Source organism: Littorina saxatilis, linkage group LG3 (genome assembly GCF_037325665.1).
Source record: "Littorina saxatilis isolate snail1 linkage group LG3, US_GU_Lsax_2.0, whole genome shotgun sequence".
In the NCBI taxonomy this organism is placed as follows: Eukaryota; Metazoa; Mollusca; class Gastropoda; order Littorinimorpha; family Littorinidae; genus Littorina; species Littorina saxatilis.
In genome coordinates this window covers 8,117,977-8,139,213 of record NC_090247.1, presented here as the reverse complement: position 1 = coordinate 8,139,213, position 21,237 = coordinate 8,117,977, and the positions used below count along the sequence as shown (strand labels likewise).

General features: G+C 40.0%; 1 protein-coding gene and 1 long non-coding RNA gene across 4 annotated transcripts in view; one reads left to right on the top strand and one right to left on the bottom strand.

Annotated features, from left to right (window-relative positions):
- Positions 1-10,145: 10,145 nt before the first annotated feature.
- Positions 10,146-21,237, bottom strand: part of LOC138961520 (tubby-related protein 3-like) — a 98,024-nt gene continuing 86,932 nt past the window's right edge. For all 3 annotated transcript variants that reach the window (XM_070333177.1, XM_070333180.1, XM_070333179.1), the window contains 8 exons: positions 20,000-20,298; positions 17,303-17,515; positions 16,785-16,897; positions 14,977-15,076; positions 14,027-14,125; positions 13,400-13,487; positions 12,540-12,623; positions 10,146-11,463 (listed from right to left, as the gene is read on the bottom strand). In XM_070333177.1, the coding sequence (XP_070189278.1) occupies positions 11,330-11,463; positions 12,540-12,623; positions 13,400-13,487; positions 14,027-14,125; positions 14,977-15,076; positions 16,785-16,897; positions 17,303-17,515; positions 20,000-20,298 (1,130 nt within the window). In that variant the 3' untranslated portion in view covers positions 10,146-11,329. The remainder of the gene's footprint in view (positions 11,464-12,539; positions 12,624-13,399; positions 13,488-14,026; positions 14,126-14,976; positions 15,077-16,784; positions 16,898-17,302; positions 17,516-19,999; positions 20,299-21,237) is intronic.
- Positions 11,949-21,237, top strand: part of LOC138961526 (uncharacterized) — a 104,873-nt gene continuing 95,584 nt past the window's right edge. Inside the window, exon 1 of the long non-coding RNA XR_011454213.1 lies at positions 11,949-12,064. This is a non-coding gene — a long non-coding RNA (uncharacterized lncRNA). The remainder of the gene's footprint in view (positions 12,065-21,237) is intronic.

Sequence of the window (21,237 nt, the reverse complement as noted above, 5' to 3'; positions counted from 1 at the left end):
CTTTTGCAAGTGTTTTTAGATGCGTTGTTAAGGGTGTGTGTGTGTGTGTGTGTTACAGTGTGTCACAGTGTATGTGTGGGTGTGTGTGTCACAGTGTGTGTGTGTGTGTCACAGGGTGTGTGTCACAGTGTGTGTCACAGTGTGTGTGTGTCACAGTGTTTGTGTGTGTCACAGTGTGTGTGTGTGTGTCAGTGTATGTGTGTGTGTGTGTGTCACAGTGTGTGTATCACAGTGTGTGTGTGTGTGTGTCAGTGTGTGTGTGTGTCACAGTGTGTGTGTGACATGTGTCACAGTGTGTGTGTGTGTCACAGTGTGTGTGTGTGTCACTGTGTGTGTGTTACAGTGTGTGTGTGTCACAGTGTGTGTTTTATGACAAGAATAATGCACAATCTAAGAAAGGGTGAACTTCTTTTTTTGTTAAACCAAATCATGGCATAAAAGGCTATTCCCTTGATCAGGTTCAAGCTAAACAAGAAGGGCAAAGCCCATACGACTCACATGCTTGACCTTGACCTTTACATGACCTTGACCTTCAGGGTCAAGGTCAAATAACTAAACCTAGCAATGACATCATACACTAAGAACTGCTTTACACATTTTTCCTACCAAAATACATGTGACCTTGACCCAAGGTCAAGGTCATCCAAGGTCATGCAACACAAAGCTGTTAATTCAAGACATAGGAAGTACAATGGTGCTTATTGGCTCTTTCTACCATGAGATATGGTCACTTTTAGTGGTTCACTACCTTATTTTGGTCACATTTCATAAGGGTCAAAGTGACCTTGACCTTGATCATATGTGACCAAATGTGTCTCATGATGAAAGCATAACATGTGCCCCCCATAATTTTTAAGTTTGAAACAGTTATCTTCCATAGTTCAGGGTCAAGGTCACTTCAAAATATGTATACAATCCAACTTTGAAGAGCTCCTGTGACCTTGACCTTGAAGCAAGGTAAACCAAACTGGTATCAAAAGATGGGGCTTACTTTGCCCTATATATCATATATAGGTGAGGTATTGAATCTCAAAAACTTCAGAGAAAATGGGAAAAATGTGAAAAATAGCTGGTTTTTAGGCAACATTTATGGCCCCTGCGACCTTGACCTTGAAGCAAGGTCAAGATGCTATGTATGTTTTTTGGGGTCTTGTCATCATACACCATCTTGCCAAATTTGGTACTGATAGACTGAATAGTGTCCAAGAAATATCCAACGTTAAAGTTTTCCGGACGGACGTCCGGACGGACGGACGGACGACTCGGGTGAGTACATAGACTCACTTTTGCTTCGCATGTGAGTCAATAAAATGTATTCAAAAACAAAGAAAGAATGATTCAAAGGTGTTTCTTTTAAACTATCTATTTTACCATGACAGCACTCCTCTCTTCCCACCACCAGCCAAGCAGAACCTCCGACTCATGAATGTGAACTGTCGCAGTGTTATTCGTAACAGAGCTGAGTTCTTGGCCTTGATAGACTTTACCAGGCCAGATGTAGTATGCGGGACGGAGTCCTGGCTAGGCCCAGATACCAAGTCCAGTGAAGCATTTCCCCCAGACTACATGGTTTACAGGAGAGACAGAGGTACTATAGCAGGCGGCGTGTTTATCTTGGTACAACTGTGGGCTTCCTACGCCGGAATCTCCGGAACTGCCCACAGGAGTGCAGGCACCTGGCGTACATAACACTCGTCCGATCCACGCTGGAGTATGGAGTTACCGTGTGGGACCCTTACCTCCGGCGGGACATCGAGAGGCTGGAGAGAGTTCAGCGCAAAGCAGCCTGCTTTATCACGCGAGACTACAAGTCGAGAAGCCCGGGCTGCGTCAGCGACATGCTGAAGAACCTGAACCTCCCCGCACTGGAAGAGCGCCGCAGGCAGTCACGCCTCAACTTCCTCAACAGGATCTCTGAGAGCCTGATCCCCGCACTCCCTTTAGACAAGTTTCTCACCCTGGCCGTTAGCGGACGACGGAGAGTCATCCCCACAAGGTTCCAGGGGTATGAAAGCAAGCAATATCATCGAGCGGCAAGCTGTCAACAACACACGAGGCTTCCGCATCCCCACCTGCAAGACAGACCAGTACAAGAACTCCTTCTTCGTACGGACAGTCGTAGAGTGGAATCAGCTGAGTGACGCAGACCTTCCAGCACGACCAGCCCAGCCAGCCAGCGCAGCATCCTCAGCGCTGAGACTGCCGTCATCAGGGCAGCCCCAACACTGATCACCTACAGAGCCCAGTAGTTTTATCATTTTAACAAGTCACTAAGAGTGGAAAGACATTGAAGCAACAGGCCTGTGTATATGATTTGTCCCACCAAAGTCAGGACTTTTATTGTATTTTAAATTATTATCATGCGCTCTCCCGCATCCGTTGCGAAGATGACCAACAGTGGTCCCTGCAACGTAAAAGATCCAGATCCAGATCCAGAACTTAAAAACTCATACACTTTATCACCAAAGGGTTGTAGGGTTAGGTCCAGAGGGACATTTCTTACAGCTAATGTCCTTACAACAATTTAATAAAAATATTGAAAAAAACAGGGTGCACAATTTAGTGAATACAAAAAAAGGGGGAGGGGGAAAGAAGTGTACGTATTCTACAATTGAACACACACACACTGTACATGTACAGAATTAATATAGACAGAGACAGTTATATTTAGACACCTTAATTTCTCTCCGAGAACATTTCAGAGAGAAAAATCCAATCACAAAACAAAAATGTAACAAGGTCCAGATATTTCTAGTAAAGTTTCTTGTTTGCTTTTATTAAATTTCACAATGACACCATGACACCATGACACAATGACATTAGACGCAATCTCACCATGACACCATGACACAATGACATTAGACGCAATCTCACCATGACACCATGACACAATGACATTAGACGCAATCTCACCATGACACCATGACACAATGACATTAGACGCAATCTGAGACCTGCAGGTTATAAAAAGGTCTGGTACAAGACAGGTGTACCCCACTGTAAAACGACCTGACTCATGCCAACATGCTCTGCTCTTTCTTGTGACCTGAAAAAATCTGCAATATTTACGAGACCTGAACAAGACGACTTCATTTTCAGGAATAAAAACAGGACGAAAAATAGAAGACATATTACAAAAGAAAAACAGTATGCATCTGATAAAAACACAACGAACCGGAGGACGGCATTTGTTTTGACTATACGCTTCTTAGATGACCCATGACGACAGCTTTTAACACTCAAGTTTCAAAACAACTTTTTGTGTGCAAAACTCATCATCTACAAGTAATTTAAACCAACTTCATTGTATGGTTAGCAGGGTGCAATTTTTGTTTGTGACAATTGGAACAAAAGCAGAACCATCCATACAGTACTCTATCATCAACAAAACAGAACAAGTCGCGTAAGGCGAAAATACAACATTTAGTCAAGTAGCTGTCGAACTCACAGAATGAAACTGAACGCAATGCAACGCAGCAAGACCGTATACTCGTAGCATCGTCACTCCACCGCTCATGGCAAAGGCAGTGAAATTGACAAGAAGAGCGGGGTAGTAGTTGCGCTGAGAAGGATAGCACACTTTTCTGTACCTCTCTTCGTTTTAACTTTCTGAGCGTGTTTTCAATCCAAACATATCATATCTATATGTTTTTGGAATCAGGAACCGACAAGGAATAAGATGAAAGTGTTTTTAAATTGATTTCGAAAATTTAATTTTGATCATAATTTTTATATTTTTAATTTTCAGAGCTTGTTTTTAATCCAAATATAACATATTTATATGTTTTTGGAATCAGAAAATGATGGAGAATAAGATGAACGTAAATTTGGATCGTTTTATAACAAAAATAATTTTTTTACAATTTTCAGATTTTTAATGACCAAAGTCATTAATTAATTTTTAAGCCACCAAGCTGAAATGCAATACCGAAGTCCGGGCTTTGTCGGAGATTATTTGACCAAAATTTCAACCAATTTGGTTGAAAAATGAGAGCGTGACAGTGCCGCCTCAACTTTCACGAAAAGCCGGATATGACGTCATCAAAGACATTTATCAAACAAGAAGGGCAAAGCCCATAAGACTCACATGCTTGACCTTGACCTTCAAATAACTAAACCTAGCAATGACATCATACACTAAGAACTGCTTTACACATTTTTCCTACCAAAATACATGTGACCTTGACTCAAGGTCATCCAAGATCATGCAACACAAAGCTGTTAATTCAAGACATAGGAAGTACAATGGTGCTTATTGGCTTTTTCTACCATGAGATATGGTCACTTTTAGTGGTTCACTACCTTATTTTGGTCACATTTCATAAGGGTCAAAGTGACCTTGACCTTGATCATATGTGACCAAATGTGTCTCATGATGAAAGCATAACATGTGCCCCACATAATTTTTAAGTTTGAAACAGTTATCTTCCATAGTTCAGGGTCAAGGTCACTTCAAAATATGTATACAATCCAACTTTGAAGAGCTCCTGTGACCTTGACCTTGAAGCAAGGTAAACCAAACTGGTATCAAAAGATGGGGCTTACTTTGCCCTATATATCATATATAGGTGAGGTATTCAATCTCAAAAACTTCAGAGAAAATGGGAAAAATGGGAAAAATAGCTGTTTTTTAGACAACATTTATGGCCCCTGCGACCTTGACCTTGAAGCAAGGTCAAGATGCTATGTATGTTTTTTGGGGCCTTGTCATCATACACCATCTTGCCAAATTTGGTACTGATAGACTGAATAGTGTCCAAGAAATATCCAACGTTAAAGTTTTCCGGACGTCCGGACGACTCGGGTGAGTACATAGACTCACTTTTGCTTCGCATGTGAGTCAAAAAATGAAAAAAACGTCTGGGGATATCATACCCAGGAACTCTCATGTAAAATTTCATAAAGATCGGTCCAGTAGTTTAGTCTGAATCGCTCTACACACACACACGCACACACAGACACACATACACCACGACCCTCGTCTCGATTCCCCCCTCTATGTTAAAACATTTAGTCAAAACTTGACTAAATGTAAAAACACCAAGCTGGTACTGAGTCACACATAATCATGAAATGTCAGGCTTGACGTCATTTTTGAAGATTTCTTCACATTTGTGCTACTTAAAAAGTAATTGTGACAGTTATAAATCTACCTACTTTTATTAACCAGTGATATCTGCAACCAGACTGCATATATTTCTTTCAAATGAATGGCAGGGAGTTTTTCATCTTTGAAGCAAATTCACTCATAGAAACAAAATATGTGATCTCATGATATTTGAGGACCAGCATAGCTGCCAAACATTGTTCAAACTGTTGAAACTGTTGAAACTGTTCAAACAATGTTTACGTTTTCTCTTGGACGGCAAAAAATGTTCACAGCACTCCTAAACTAATTCTTCTTTGTACTCTTCACAAATTTAGAGGGGGAAAAATCCCACCAAAGTTCATACATGTAGCTGGCTAGGATGGCAAATAAGTTCCGGAAAACGGTTTCACATTTTCAACTTCATAATGTACTCCGTTAATTTTAAACATTTTCTTTACAGTAACACCTGCGATGAAAGGACAACCTTGGAGCCAGCCAAGTGTCCCTACAGTGCAGGTGGCCTGTCACCACAGGTACAATTTTGAAAAGGCCATAGACAAAGGGACAGCAGAAGGTGTCCTTTGTTGGGGGGTGTCCTCTCATTGGTGGGCCTCACATCGTACAGGTATCGAGGTATTCCCAATGGAGGGAAAAATCCCATCTAGGTTCATGACTGGCTACAACAGGAAGTTCCTAAAAACTCCTTCAAAGTTTATTTAACCAATTTTAACCTGTTGCATGCATTTACCATGCAAAGCTGTGAACACTTGGATGAGCGGAAAACATAACTAAATCCCTGCGCCTTGAATATGTGCGCGATATAAATTGCATTAAAAAAAAATTAAAAAAATTAAAAAATCCCTGCGCTTAGAACTGTACCCACGGAATACGCGCGATATAAGCCTCATATTGATAGATTGATTGATAACTGTAGATATAGACTCGAACAGGGACAGAACTTCCAAACCACGATTATTACCATGTCAAGCACTGATCATCGCTATGTGCCAAGTTTAACCAATGAAGATAAATGATACATCTCAAAGTAAGCAGACTGATATTTTATATGTTACATTGATGACTCTGATAGGGGGTCTGTTTATAGGTGCAAATAGCTTGGCGCCTACCGTCCTTGAAAATCACACTGACTATTGCATTCAAGCTGGGGTAACATTACAAGTGATCACAAAAAGGGTGACAAAGCCCCAAACCCATTCTTCACCCTTTTAACCTTGCACTATACATTTTTACAAAAAAGACTAAAGGAATCATTCACGTGTACACTATGAAACATAACCACACACACGATGTTCTCGTACCAGCTTTCATCAAAATTAGTGTTAACAGATGAACAACATGCATTTCAAAGGCAATCAACTCCAACAAATGTCACATCCCAATTTGGCTCCTGCTTGAATACCAGATCTACACGAAGAACTTTCAAACACACCAGAAAATACAGTAGCAATTAATGCACAAAACAATAACTAACAAGACATGGAAGAAAAGAAGAGAATCACGTAAGTACCGGTTATGAAACTCAAAGCAAAACCACTGAGTAAGACAAAGGAAACTGATAATACTTGATCATTCTGACAACACATCTCAATGGCCTCACAACAGGACGAAGATGCTGGCATACACAAACCCAACGTGACATGAACGGTGACAAGCGTACAATAAATAGATTTGTACGATTCGGACGGAAGTGAAGATATGCAAATAAATTATGCTGGCAAGGAAACAGTCCATGCCCGGGCGGCCATATTATATCTGGATGGCAACACTTTATATGCCCTAGGTATTAGCAACACTATGCTTGTAATGGCAACACAGCGCCCATAATGGCAACACAGGTCTGTATTTCTTTTGATATGTGCATGCTTCTAGTTTCGATACTTTGCTGGTTTTCAAGACCCAAAGCAAGCGAAAACAGATGGCAATTACAGTGGAACCCCTGATTTAAGGCCTAACAAAATCAGACAAAATCAGGTCTTAAAAAGGAGGGAGTTTCACTGTATCACCAACACTGAAAACTTGAAATCTTTTCTCACAAAAATATTTTTGTGATTGAGTTCTTGAGATATACAGATCTATCTTCTCAAATCATGGCAAGTTTGAGTTGAAAAGGTGGAGAAAACTGCTTTAAAAAAATAAAAAAATAAAAAGATTCCAACTGAAATGTCCCGTCTGATATCAGATACAAACTTTTTCTTTGTGTTTATGCAAACTGGCTTTTCAATTTTAGTCTTTTTCTTTACCAAAGCATAGAAGGCACATAAAAATGCATCATATTGGCTGCCAGATTGAAACTCTTGAAAACATGATGGTATTATTTGATTTGATTAACATGCACTGCCAAAGCAGTAGCAAAAAGCAAATAACTATGCAAATTTTAAGTCCAGACAATAAACGCAGTTCATCAGATTGCTTTTTCTAAAAAAATGAAAATGCTGGTGATTCTAAGGTCTGATCTAAATTCTACAGCTTCCAGACATACACAAATAAAGTCAACACACAGAAACAATAAATCACCTAGGACTGATTATGCAACAACCCAAAAGCAATTAGCAGATCAAACCAGCAACAGAAATGTTCACGAGTGATATGGAATAGAATTTTGCACCATGTATTATGCTTTCTTCCTTTTCTTCACATCACTTCTCGCTTCTGAGCAAATAGTAATAATTATCCCTCATGTGTTAATAACTCGAGCCACTTGCCTGTTCACCTCACTGCAACAGCATGCACATAAAAGTATGTTAGGACCACAAAAAAGACTATCACAACTAAACAATTACGGATTTGTGAACAGCAAATTATATGTTGTGTATATACTACACTCAAAGTTAAATCCTAGTCAGGATTAGGGACTAGAAAACAGGAAATATGGTACAGTGAAACCCAGACCTCCCAACCCATGTGAAACCTCAAGTGTAGCAATTTAAATTGTTTTGGAATTTTCAGCGTAGTAAATTTTTAATAAAGTTTCATGAGAATTTACGAACATAAAATGCCCATTAGAGAGTATGGCCACTTTTCAGTTCTATGACCCATTTTGTGACCGCTACACGGAGTGGAAATTAGCAAAAATGAGAAAGGGAACTGTTGCATGCTTGTGATTATTTGTTTATGTGTAGCAATCTTTAAGCTTGGCATAGCATTGCTCTTAAAACGTAGCATGCTACGCTGAAACCGCGGCAGTATTTGGCAGCTTTAGAAACCCTGTGTTGTTAGACTCCCTCGACATTGAAACTCGATTTTCTCAGACTATTAATGCTCTTCACAGCGTCAGTAAAGTTACCTCCATCTTATGACTCCCTCTCTGTTAAAGACCTATTAATTTGCAGAGGTCTTAAAATGGAGGTACTGCTATACTGACCTAATTTCAGAGTCATTGGAACTTCTCTTACAAAGAAAACTATTGTCAGCAATGTTGTTATCATCAGTTGTTTCAAGAATGTGGCTCATATATACATTCCAGGAAGAACAATTGTGCCTGTGTAATTTATGGAATTATGCTATTGACCGTTTCTTCAAACTGTCATTAACTACCAAAAAAAAACCCACAAAAACATACAAACAAAACAGATCAAAATGACAAAATATAAAGAAGGTTTGGTCCAAAAACGGAGCGGCGCACTGCATGACAAATGGAATGGTAGCATGATAAATAACATAATGCACAACTCGCTTTGCAAAGTAGCACTAACAGCAATATCACAACAAAAGCACAACATGGTACCAACAAGCATTACTGAGCCCTTTCTATAACCAGCAACAAATTGATATTCATACTTTGTACATTGTATGATGACGAGTTTTCATGATTGGTGGGAGTTTTGATCACACCAAAAAAATTGATTAGTATCAACCTGACATTCACACAATCGTACAAAAACCCAAAAAATGCAAAGACAAAATCTGAGGCCAAGATGCAAATAAAACAAACAAAACTCTCATGCTTCTATTTCATTCATTTCTGGCCCCAAAATGACTGTATTCCCGCAAGTCGAAAACAAAGAAATATTATGCTCTCTCCTCCCACCCTAATGCTAACCTGACCTTGTATAACTCCCTCAAAAGCATTTCTACTTTTTTTTTTTTCTAGCTCAGACCTTTACTCATATACATGTACATGACTGTACTAATTTAAGACAAGTTTATTAAACATACATTAACGACATCTAAGATCTGACAATTACATGTATCTGTTTTCTCTCGTTACTCCTCCTCTTTATCCGGCCCTGCCAACACAGCCTCCCACTCACTTCTCTCTTTACGTTTTTTGGTGTTTAACGTCGTTTTCAACCACGAAGGTTATATCGCGACGGGGAAAGGGGGGAGATGGGATAGAGCCACTTGTCAACATTGGTTTCTTGTTCACAAAAGCACTAATCAAAAATTTGCTCCAGGGGCTTGCAACGTAGTACAATATATGACCGAACTGGGAGATTGCAAGTTTCCAGTACAAAGGACTTAACATTTCTTACATACTGCTTGACTAAAATCTTTACAAAAATTGACCATATTCTATACAAGAAACACTTAAGGGTAAAACGAGAAACAGAATCCGTTAGTCGCCTCTTACGACATGCTGGGGAACATCGGGTAAATTCTTCCCCCTAACCTGCGGGAGGTTCCCAAATCCTTGAAAAAGCTTGTAAATAGAGATTCTCCAAAGAAAAGAAATCATAAAAAGTTGCAACTTTTTTTTTTTTTTTTAAAGAAAATAAGATAAATGAAAAATAAATAGACGAACAAAAATCAAAATGCTTCTTTCACGCAACTCTCGGCACACAAAACTGTTTGTGCATTCAGTGAACTGTGCACTTTGTAGCACAGAAACAATACTACAGTAATTCACTTTCTATGTACAATAATTGTGCAAGAAATTGTTCCTCCTTGTACACAGGCAAATACATTTACCAATAATTTTATGATGACGTTTTCTTTCGAAAACATGAACATTGAAGCTAATTGTTTGCACTATTGTACAGTACTGTTCATTTCAGACTTAGTTTCTAGGTTCTCTCCCCTCCTTCTCTGCTAAATATTACAACTCTCCTTTGCAGCTCTCTAGACCATTAATTGCAAGCAGCGACTATGAAATATTATGTACAGTCTTCTTAATATATATAATATTCGTGTCTTCTAAACATTAGCAAATACTTCATCCAAAACTCACTAGCATTGTAAAATCTTCTGTTCAACTTCTTGTGCACTGATCTCAATAAACTTTCCTAAAAGTATGTCAAATATTATCAATGTAAATATCTCACAAATCCCTGATCCCTTATGAATAATGTCAGTCTTTTCGACATCACGCATCACAATATATTTAAAAAAAACTGCACCAGATCAAAAGTGAAAGATGTTTAATTTTTATATATGACTTGTTCACAAAATACACAAAACCACAACAGTAAGCATCTCCAAAATGTCTTCGGTCAAAATAAAGAGGTCTTCTGCAAGATCAACATGATGACCATGGATAAAAAAGAAAGACAAAATCACATCCTGTACAAAGATATGTCATGCATTGTATAGTCCAGAATGTACAAAACATTTACAAACGCATGATTCCGGTCATGTTGCATGACTGACAGCATTTTACAACTTAAAAGACGGCTTACAAAGCATGAGCATCCTTGTTTTTGTTGCCCGCAGTGAATATGTTCTGTTTCAACACAGATGTCTGCAATCAAACATCAGTATTATTACTGTGAAAAGGCCTCATGACAATTAGTCTTGCACGGACACTCTTTGCATGCTAATTATGCAAGCATGATAAAAATTTAGAAAATGAACGCAACATTACGCAGAAAAAGGAGATTAAGGGGCAGCGGGGTGGGGGTGAGGGTGGTCGAGACAAAGTGTCTTCAAAGTATATCACTTTTCACCAGCCTCGAATCAGCGTATCACCTTATTTTGAGTTAGAACTTCTTTTACAAGTTAGGCAAATCTATCTATTGAGCAAGTTAAATCATCTCTGCATGCAATGAGGGCAAATACAGACGAAGAAAAAATACTTGCTTTGAAAATAAATCTACAAAAAAAGTAAATAAATCACAGAACAACAAATTCATTTGATAAATTACTTCCCATTATTTTCTGTAATCTCTACTTCCTCACAGTCAAAGTGATTATTGTTTCCATGTGTTCCTCCTCTCAGTTTGACACAAGTTTCACAAATCACCGTATCCACAGAAAAACTGGCTGAAGCTCGAATCAGACACTTTACTCGCAGGCAAGTTTTCCATCAAAGCTGGAAAGCGCGATACCGAAGGCTTGCAGGGCACACATGGGGTAGTTGTAATCCATTGTGAACACGTCTTCCGCCACGCGGCCAAACTGCATCACGATGTAATCCACTGAAATGCAAAAGAAAGTCTTTGAATAAAATAGGCAGTGATGTTTGGTTGAGGAACAGAAAACACAGGTAACCTTTTCCTCAACAAGTGTAGCTGATATTGAATGCACAAACATGCATGCAACCTGAAATCCATAAAGGGTACTTGTACACACAGACAGTCGGACGGATGGACGGAAAGATGGACGGACAGACAGACAGACACACACACAACAGACACACACACATCTCTACCTTCGGCTGTGTGAGCACACATCCATTCAAGCATGCACACATCAAAACACCCAAATACATCCACCCACCTATGCTCACTAGCTATCCTTCTCTCTCTCGCTATTTCTCTCTCTGAATCAAGCTGCTGACTATTCTACCACCCTTGTAACATGAATCAGATCTCTCTCTCTCTCTCTCTCTCTCTCTCTCTCTCTCTCTCTCTCTCTCTCTCTCTCTCTCTCTCTCTTTGCATGCTAATTATGCAAGCATTCTCTCATAACGCAAGAATGTATGTATAGCCTACAACGTGTATATAGTCATGTGAATAGTTTTTCTGCCTTGCTTATCTTTTGTAATTGTTTTACGTATGTATATATATATATATATATGTATTCAAGATTAGAATAGTCCCTCTCTGGGCGAGGGCTGGTTGAAAAGAAGCTCGTTTATATTGCTTATGCCACAACCCTCGTAAAATAAAATTTGATTTGATTTGATTTGATTTGATCTCTCTCTCTCTCTCTCTCTCTCAGTGATGGAAGACTTCGTTCTGACTATTTTCATATTGATCATATCTGTCCATAAAGCATCAGTGTTTCATAACGCAAGAATGTATGTATAGCCTACAACGTGTATATAGTCCTGTGAATAGTTTTTCTGCCTTTTATTTTTTACTGTCATACTTATCTTTTGTAATTGTTATACGTTTGTATATATATATATGTATTCAAGATTAGAATAGTCCCTCTCTGGGCGAGGGGTGGTTGAAAAGAAGCTCGTTTATATTGCTTATGCCGCAACCCTCGTAAAATAAAATTTGATTTGATTTGATCTCTCTGATCGTGACTGATAACTTGGACTCACCGTCATTGTCATGCACAATCTGGAAATTCTTGACTGACGCCTGGGTGACTCTTCCATGGAAATTCAACACATAAGACTGGGTTTCTGTTGACAGAAAGTTCATGTCAATGGTTGAAAGTTATGTATAAACAACTGCATTGAGTGTGGCCGTCTTTTGCCTCAAGACTTATGTCATACAGTCTTCCGAAAAAATTTCTACAAAATCCATGCAGCTGAATTTGAAAAAAACAAACAATGTTTTTAGATAGCAAAAAGAAACAGATACAGTGTATCCCTTCTAAGCATGCACGTACAATCAACACCCTGTTATATTAGATCCATATTAACAACCTTCCGACCAACTCCCTGCTCCCCCGAGCAAGTATGTATGTGTTTTAAGCGCACATAAAAAAGAGCTGAAGGCCAACTTACAAGTCAGTGCACGGGCATGCACACACACACACACACACACACACACACACACACACACACACACACACACACACACACACACACACACACACACACATTTTTTCATTTTCATTTCCATTACTTTATTGTCCTATCGCTGGGAAATTCGGGTCGCTTCCTCCCAGTGGAAAGCTAGCAGCAACGGAGTCGCGCTACCCAGGTGTCTGCGTGTTTAGGTGTATTCAGCCACCTGCACTTATGGCAGAATGACCAAGGTCTTTTACGTGCCATTGTGATGACACGGGGGTGGGACATGGCTTCCGTCTCTGGGTCTGCACATAAAGTTGACCCGTGTCCGTCCCGGCCCGAATTCGAACCTACGACCTTTCGATCACAAGTCCAGTGCTCGACCAACTGAGCTACACACACACACACACTCACGCCACTCCCTCTCTCTCAGTGAAGCATACCGTCGTTCCACACAGGAGTTTTGTTGTGCAGTTCTAACAAGTTTTCCATGTGCTTCCTCTTCCAGCGCTCTATTAACCCGTCGTGATTCTGCAAAGACCAAAACATTTTCTATAAATATTTTGTATGTCATTGTCTGGGAAAGTTTACAGCATGTTTGCATTTTTTTTGTACATGTGTCAAATCATAAATTGATCATAGAATTCCCCAATGCTGTTCACCCAAAAATGTCTCCTGACACTTTATTATGTGTGTGTGTGTGTGTGTGTGTGTGTGTGTGTGTGTGTGTGTGTGTGTGTGTGTGAGAGTGAGTGCGTGCGTGTGTGTGTGTGTGTGCGTGCGTGTGTGCGTGTATGCATGCATGCATGCATGCGTGCGTGCGTGCATGCGTGTGTGTTTGAATCAAGCGTGCGAACTTGTAACTCCACACTAGTAAATCTCTGCTGATGGCTCGTATAGCACTAAAACCATGTCTCAACAGTACAAAAGACATCCCTCTCTGACTTTCATATTCTTACTTATTGCACTGTCTCATCATGGACATAATGCATGCAAGCCTTCCGCAGGAAAGTTAAGCTAAACACGAATTCAGTGAAGAGGATTTCAGGAGCAACAAAACTCATACGTACCCCTCTCGGCTTGATGTCAACACGTTTGTGATCGGAGGTCATTCCCGGGATGATTATCGTCATTTTACGCGGACCCTTGAAGCCTAACACGTTGGTTTCCTGTCATGAAAAGAAGTACCGTTTAAATGTGAGGAAAGTCGATACCTTTTCAAACAAAAACATCTTACAGACCACCTGCACATTATAACGACAACATGCCCATTATAACGACCACATGCCCGTTATAACGACCACATGCGCATTATAACGACCACCTGCCCATTATAACGACCACATGCCCATTACAGCCATACCCAAAGGATCTCTGACAAAGTTATTACCTACATAATTCACCTTTCCATAACAACCCCCTGCCTATAGAGACCACTTTTGGTCAGTCACTTGGCTGGTCATTCTAGACAGACTGGACTGTACTAAACAAAGGCGACATGTTAATTAAACACTTCTCAATGCTAAATCCTTCTTGTTTTAACTTCAGATCTATACAGTGTCAGATATACATATGCATTTATTACATAAAGCTGTGGGTAGATGTCAGTGTCTGCAACTTTATGTCATGACATACATCTAGTATAACAATTTTTCAACAAAATTGTAAGAAGTAAAAGTGACCGACAATTGCTACAGCTGTCACAGTGGAACCCACTTTGCTTTCATCATTTTTGTCTTACATAACCTCTGTAAATTTACCTCCATTTTGAGACTGAAGGGGGTTTTACTGTCCAATAGACCCCCCAATTTTAAGACCCCCCCCCCCCATTTCAGACTCCCTCCTTTTTCAGACCGGATTTTCTCACATGTTTAGAGGTCTTAAAAGGGGGATTCTACAGTACTACAGACTTTTTTCTTTTTTTTTTAAATCATATAACACAGATCATGTCCTTAAAAGGCTAACAATACATGCCTATAGGACATTAATATATTTTGTCTGGTCTGGACTACAGACTTACATAAGCGATGGCGACAAATTCATGACGGGCTCCTTGGGCACTCTTTTTGGGATTGTCCCCGTTGTCAAACAGCGTGAAGTGCGTTCCCAGCAAGTTGGACCTGCACAACAAATCACAAAGTATTCACAAACACCAGAAAAGAAAACAGGCTTTAAAGATATATTCCTTCCTATGTAAATGATCCCTTGGAGTATTCTCGAACAAACCTGGCGAATTTTCAGACAAAAATGAGTATACTCTAAACAACATTTGAACATCGATGATTCAAACACGCTTTGCCGCACTCGTCTGTTGCACCAATAATTAAGTTTACCAATACATTTAAAGCAAATTCTTCTTTCAATGTTTATCGACAAAAGCTGTAATCATTGATCAAATGCAGGTTGTTTTAGAATAATGGAAAACAAGAAGGGCAAAGCCCATACGACTCACATGCTTTACACATTTTTCCTACCAAAATACATGTGACCTTGACCCAAGGTCAAGGTCATGCAACACAAAGCTGTTAATTCAAGACATAGGAAGTACAATGGTGCTTATTGGCTCTTTCTACCATGAGATATGGTCACTTTTAGTGGTTCACTACCTTATTTTGGTCACATTTCATTAGGGTCAAAGTGACCTTGACCTTGATCATATGTGACCAAATGTGTCTCATGATGAAAGCATAACATGTGCCCCACATAATTTTTAAGTTTGAAACAGTTATCTTCCATAGTTCAGGGTCAAGGTCACTTCAAAATATGTATACAATCCAACTTTGAAGAGCTCCTGTGACCTTGACCTTGAAGCAAGGTAAACCAAACTGGTATCAAAAGATGGGGCTTACTTTGCCCTATATATCATATATAGGTGAGGTATTCAATCTCAAAAACTTCAGAGAAAATGGGAAAAATGTGAAAAATAGCTGTTTTTTAGGCAACATTTATGGCCCCTGCGACCTTGACCTTGAAGCAAGGTCAAGATGCTAAGTATGTTTTTTGGGGCCTTGTCATCATACACCATCTTGCCAAATTTGGTACTGATAGACTGAATAGTGTCCAAGAAATATCCAACGTTAAAGTTTTCCGGACGGACGACTCGGGTGAGTACATAGACTCACTTTTGCTTCGCATGTGAGTCAAAAAAGTAAATGGCGGCGACTTTGCTTTGTCCTGCTCTCGACTCGTCACTTCTTACGAGCTCCAAAATGGCGCTAGTACGTAACATGTTTATCACATGACATGCCACAAGAGCTGCAAAACGGGTGTGTGAAAATACTCGATCGGCTTCGGGATGCACTTGTGAAAAAAAGTATAGTCTAGGAATTTTTGTCGGCATATTTTTTTCCACTGACCGTACCGATCGTATTTCAGGCAATCAAGCATACAAAATAAAGCAGGTCTGGATAATATACACCACCACAGATCCGTCAAGTCTTTTACATGGGATAAGAGCATATTTCTTATACGTCACATCGAAAATGAACGGCCTAACATGTTTCTTGGTGTAGATGTGACGGAAAATTTTTGCTGAATTCATTTCACAGATTGACACTGGTGTCAGTAAACAAAACTAATTCAGCATAAAATTCGATCACGCTTCTTAACAGAAAGCAGGCCAGCCTGTAGTTGATTGCTTGGTGCCCGAGTGGAAGCTTCGGATGCTCTTATTCGAGGTAAAAGCCTGGATGACTCAACGGCAATTTACAGGATGGAATAAAAACAAGTATCTTTCAGACAAGCTGGATTTAAACTAAAGTCCTTACAAATCTTGTTTTGGACTGCGTATGTCAAACTTTCATGTGACTTTTTAGTATTCTGGTTTACCTGAGCTTTCCACAGAAAGATTCACCAGTGCGTGACAGGTCTGTTGGGTCGGTAGAAATCAGGTAGTTGGATGTCGCACTCTTCTTTCTCTTTCGCCCAGCTAGCAAGAATTTCTGAAACAGTTGACGTCTGGATTGAAAAAAAGAGGTGCAACATAAAACTATTAAAAAGAAGAGGGGAGGGAAGCAGGAGTGGATAAACAGAATGACAGAAGATTAGACAGACAAACACATTCGGAAGTGTGTTTGACAGTGTGAGAGTGTGTGAGAGTGTGTGTGTCTGTGTTCGTGGCAGCTAGAAAGAGACAGAGAGGCTGAGGGAGACCAAAACATTGTCAATATTTCGATGCACCCTTGTAAACACCCCATTGACCCACCTTTATTTCACCCTTGTAAACACCCCTTGACCCACCTTTATTTCACCCTTGTAAACACCCCATTGACCCACCTTTATTTCACCCTTGTAAACACCCCATTGACCCACCTTTATTTCACCCTTGTAACACCCCATTGACCCACCTTTTTCCCATCTTCCAGTTCCATGTGGAGGTAATAGGTGGGGAAGATGCCGCGGTCGACGCCCTTCTTGTCACGTGTGATGCGGCACTTGACGGTGTGTCCCTGCGGTGCCGGCATCGCCACAAACTCCTCCAGGTCTTCCGTGCCTAATTCTCCCACACAGTACGGCCCCTCCGCCCCCATGGGCCCAGTTTCGTTCTCTCCTACTGCACCCTGTCACAAATTAACAAATAATTAGGCATGGAAGTACTGTGCCAATAATCATGCCCATTTGTTCGTTCAACACAGAGCCTAAGCGGACAGAGTTGTACCTCCCTTGTAAAACAAGTAGCAATGCGCACGTTAAAGATCTCGAGTTTCCAACTAGGGACTTAGAAACGCTCACACAGTTTAAACCCTGGAAGACAGCGTCATTCTGCCCTTGGTGGCGGGGTAAATAATAATGGTGTGACACGCAAAACCCTCGTCATAAGGTGACCCAGAGACTGTTGTGCTCAGGAATATATGCAGAAGAAGAAGCTGATATGGCAGGTACAGAAGAAGAAGCTGATATGGCAGGTACAGAAGAAGAAGCTGATATGGCAGAAGAAGAAGCTGATATGACAGGTACTGAAGAAGAAGCTGATATGGCAGGTACAGAAGAAGAAGCTGATATGACAGGTACAGAAGAAACTGATATGACAGGTACAGAAGAAGCTGATATGGCAGGTACAGAAGAAGAAGCTGATATGACAGGTACAGAAGAAGAAGCTGATATGACAGGTACAGAAGAAGAAGCTGATATGACAGGTACAGAAGAAGCTGATATGACAGGTACAGAAGAAGAAGCTGATATGGCAGGTACAGAAGAAGAAGCTGATATGACAGGTACAGAAGAAGAAGCTGATATGGCAGGTACAGAAGAACCCCCCTTTTAAGAGCCTGTTTTCTATGACTTTTTATTCATAACTTGTGCAAATGTAGCCCAATTCTAAGACTGTTCTCTATGACTTTTTCTTCATAACTTGTGCAAATGTAGCCCAAATCTAAGACTGTTTTCTATGACTTTTTCTTCATAACTTGTGCAAATGTAGCCCAATTCTAAGACTGTTTTCTATGACTTGTTCTTCATAACTTGTGCAAATGTAGCCCAATTCTAAGACTGTTTTCTATGACTTTTTCTTCATAACTTGTGCAAATGTAGCCCATCTAAGACTGTTTTCCATGACTTTTTCTTCATAACTTGTGCAAATGTAGCCCATGCAATTCTAAGACTGTTTTCTATGACTTTTTCTTCATAACTTGTGCAAATGTAGCCCAATTCTAAGACTGTTTTCCATGACTTTTTCTTCATAACTTGTGCAAATGTAGCCCAATTCTAAGACTGTTTTCTATGACTTTTTCTTCATAATGCAAATGTAGCCCAATTCTAAGACTGTTTTCCATGACTTTTTCTTCATAACTTGTGCAAATGTAGCCTAATTCTAAGACTGTTTTCTATGACTTTTTCTTCATAACTTGTGCAAATGTAGCCCAAATCTAAGACTGTTTTCTATGACTTTTCCTTCATAACTTGTGCAAATGTAGCCCAATTCTAAGACTGTTTTCTATGACTTTTTCTTCATAACTTGTGCAAATGTAGCCCAATTCTAAGACTGTTTTCTATGACTTTTTCTTCATGACTTGTGCAAATGTAGCCCAATTCTAAGACTGTTTTCCATGACTTTTTCTTCATAACTTGTGCAAATGTAGCCCAATTCTAAGACTGTTTTCTATGACTTTTTCTTCATGACTTGTGCAAATGTAGCCCAATTCTAAGACTGTTTTCCATGACTTTTTCTTCATAACTTGTGCAAATGTAGCCCAATTCTAAGACTGTTTTCTATGACTTTTTCTTCATAACTTGTGCAAATGTAGCCCAATTCTAAGACTGTTTTCTATGACTTTTTCTTCATAACTTGTGCAAATGTAGCCCAATTCTAAGACTGTTTTCCATGACTTTTTCTTCATAACTTGTGCAAATGTAGCCCAATTCTAAGACTGTTTTCTATGACTTTTTCTTCATAACTTGTGCAAATGTAGCCCAATTCTAAGACTGTTTTCTATGACTTTTTCTTCATAACTTGTGCAAATGTAGCCCAATTCTAAGACTGTTTTCTATGACTTGTTCTTCATAACTTGTGCAAATGTAGCCCAATTCTAAGACTGTTTTCCATGACTTTTTCTTCATAACTTGTGCAAATGTAGCCCCATTTTAAGACTGTTTTCTATGACTTTTTCTTCATAACTTGTGCAAATGTAGCCCAATTCTAAGACTGTTTTCCATGACTTTTTCTTCATAACTTGTGCAAATGTAGCCCAATTCTAAGACTGTTTTCTATGACTTTTTCTTCATAACTTGTGCAAATGTAGCCCAATTCTAAGACTGTTTTCTATGACTTTTTCTTCATAACTTGTGCAAATGTAGCCCAATTCTAAGACTGTTTTCTATGACTTGTTCTTCATAACTTGTGCAAATGTAGCCCAATTCTAAGACTGTTTTCCATGACTTTTTCTTCATAACTTGTGCAAATGTAGCCCCATTTTAAGACTGTTTTCTATGACTTTCTCTTCATAACTTGTGCAAATGTAGCCCCATTTTAAGACTCCCTTCTTTTTAAGACCCGATTTCCCATATTGGGGGAGGTCTTAAAAGGGGGGTTCCACTGTAGCACGTACCTCCGAGTCAGCGCCCATGACGGTGGCAAAGCTGCCCGAGTTGGCGTTGATAGGCGCTGGGGATTTGTCGGAGATCTGGGGGGCAATGGGCACGGAGGAATCGTCCACATCGTCAATGTCTTCAGCGTCTGTGATGAGAGTGGAGGGGGTGCCGGGAGAATCCTGCCGCCTGCTGTCTGGACGTCTACGTTGGTCGCCTCGTTCCCCTCGGTCCTTCCCCCCGCGTTCTCTGTCCGCCCGCTGCTGTCGCTTGTCTTTGTTTTTACAATCGTTGGCCGGCGGCAGGATGGTGTCTGTTTCTGTAGCGAAAAAGAAGGTGGTCATTTTCATACACAGAAGAAATAAGAGAAAAAAGAAGATGATATTCTTCAGTCTTGAAGAAAAATATCAATGTTTTTTTGTTTTACACCTCTGAAGTGAAAACATGAAATCATCTGGCATGCAAAAGAGCTATGCACTTTTTGTTCTCTTTGGCCAAATGAGGCCATTTTATCTTTGGCTAAATGAGGCCATTTTATCTTTGGCCAAATGAGGCCATTTTATTCCCACAGACTGTTTGATTCAATTGGTTTGATTGTTATACCATGTACTCTGATTTTCTGTGTCAGGTCATTTAAGCAAACATCCCACTAACTTTCTTTCTTTCTTTATTTGGTGTTTAACGTCGTTTTCAACCGTTCAAGGTTATATCGCGACGGGGAAAGGGGGGGGGATGGGATAGAGCCACTTGTTAATTGTTTCTTGTTCACAAAAGCACTACCGTATTTGACGGATTACAAGACGCACCGTTTTATAAGCCGCACCCCCGACTTTTAACCAAAAAATTGGGACGAGCCACGTATAGGCCGCGTCACTATATTAGCCGCCGTCGAAAAAATATAATCAGATCGTGTCAATCAATCAAAACAACCAGGCAAACGAAAGTACGGTATTTGGCGAAATCGGCTCCGAGAATAAACAAGTGAAACAAAGAAGAAAAGTGAAAAAGTTTGAAGAAAAATATCACACACACAATTTGTAACCAACACACACATGTAGTCCCGCCCGGAATAAGCTTTTTTGGGATGATTTACGACTTTTGCGCACATTTCGAGCAGACGAAAACACAACATGGCCCTCGCTCCTCAAACTATCGCGAGACACAAAAAAACGAAATCTCGCGCGCGCGAGATCCTGACACATCCGGTGTTTCTCTGTACGCTATCTTGTCACGACGACTTGTTGACAAACGAAGATTC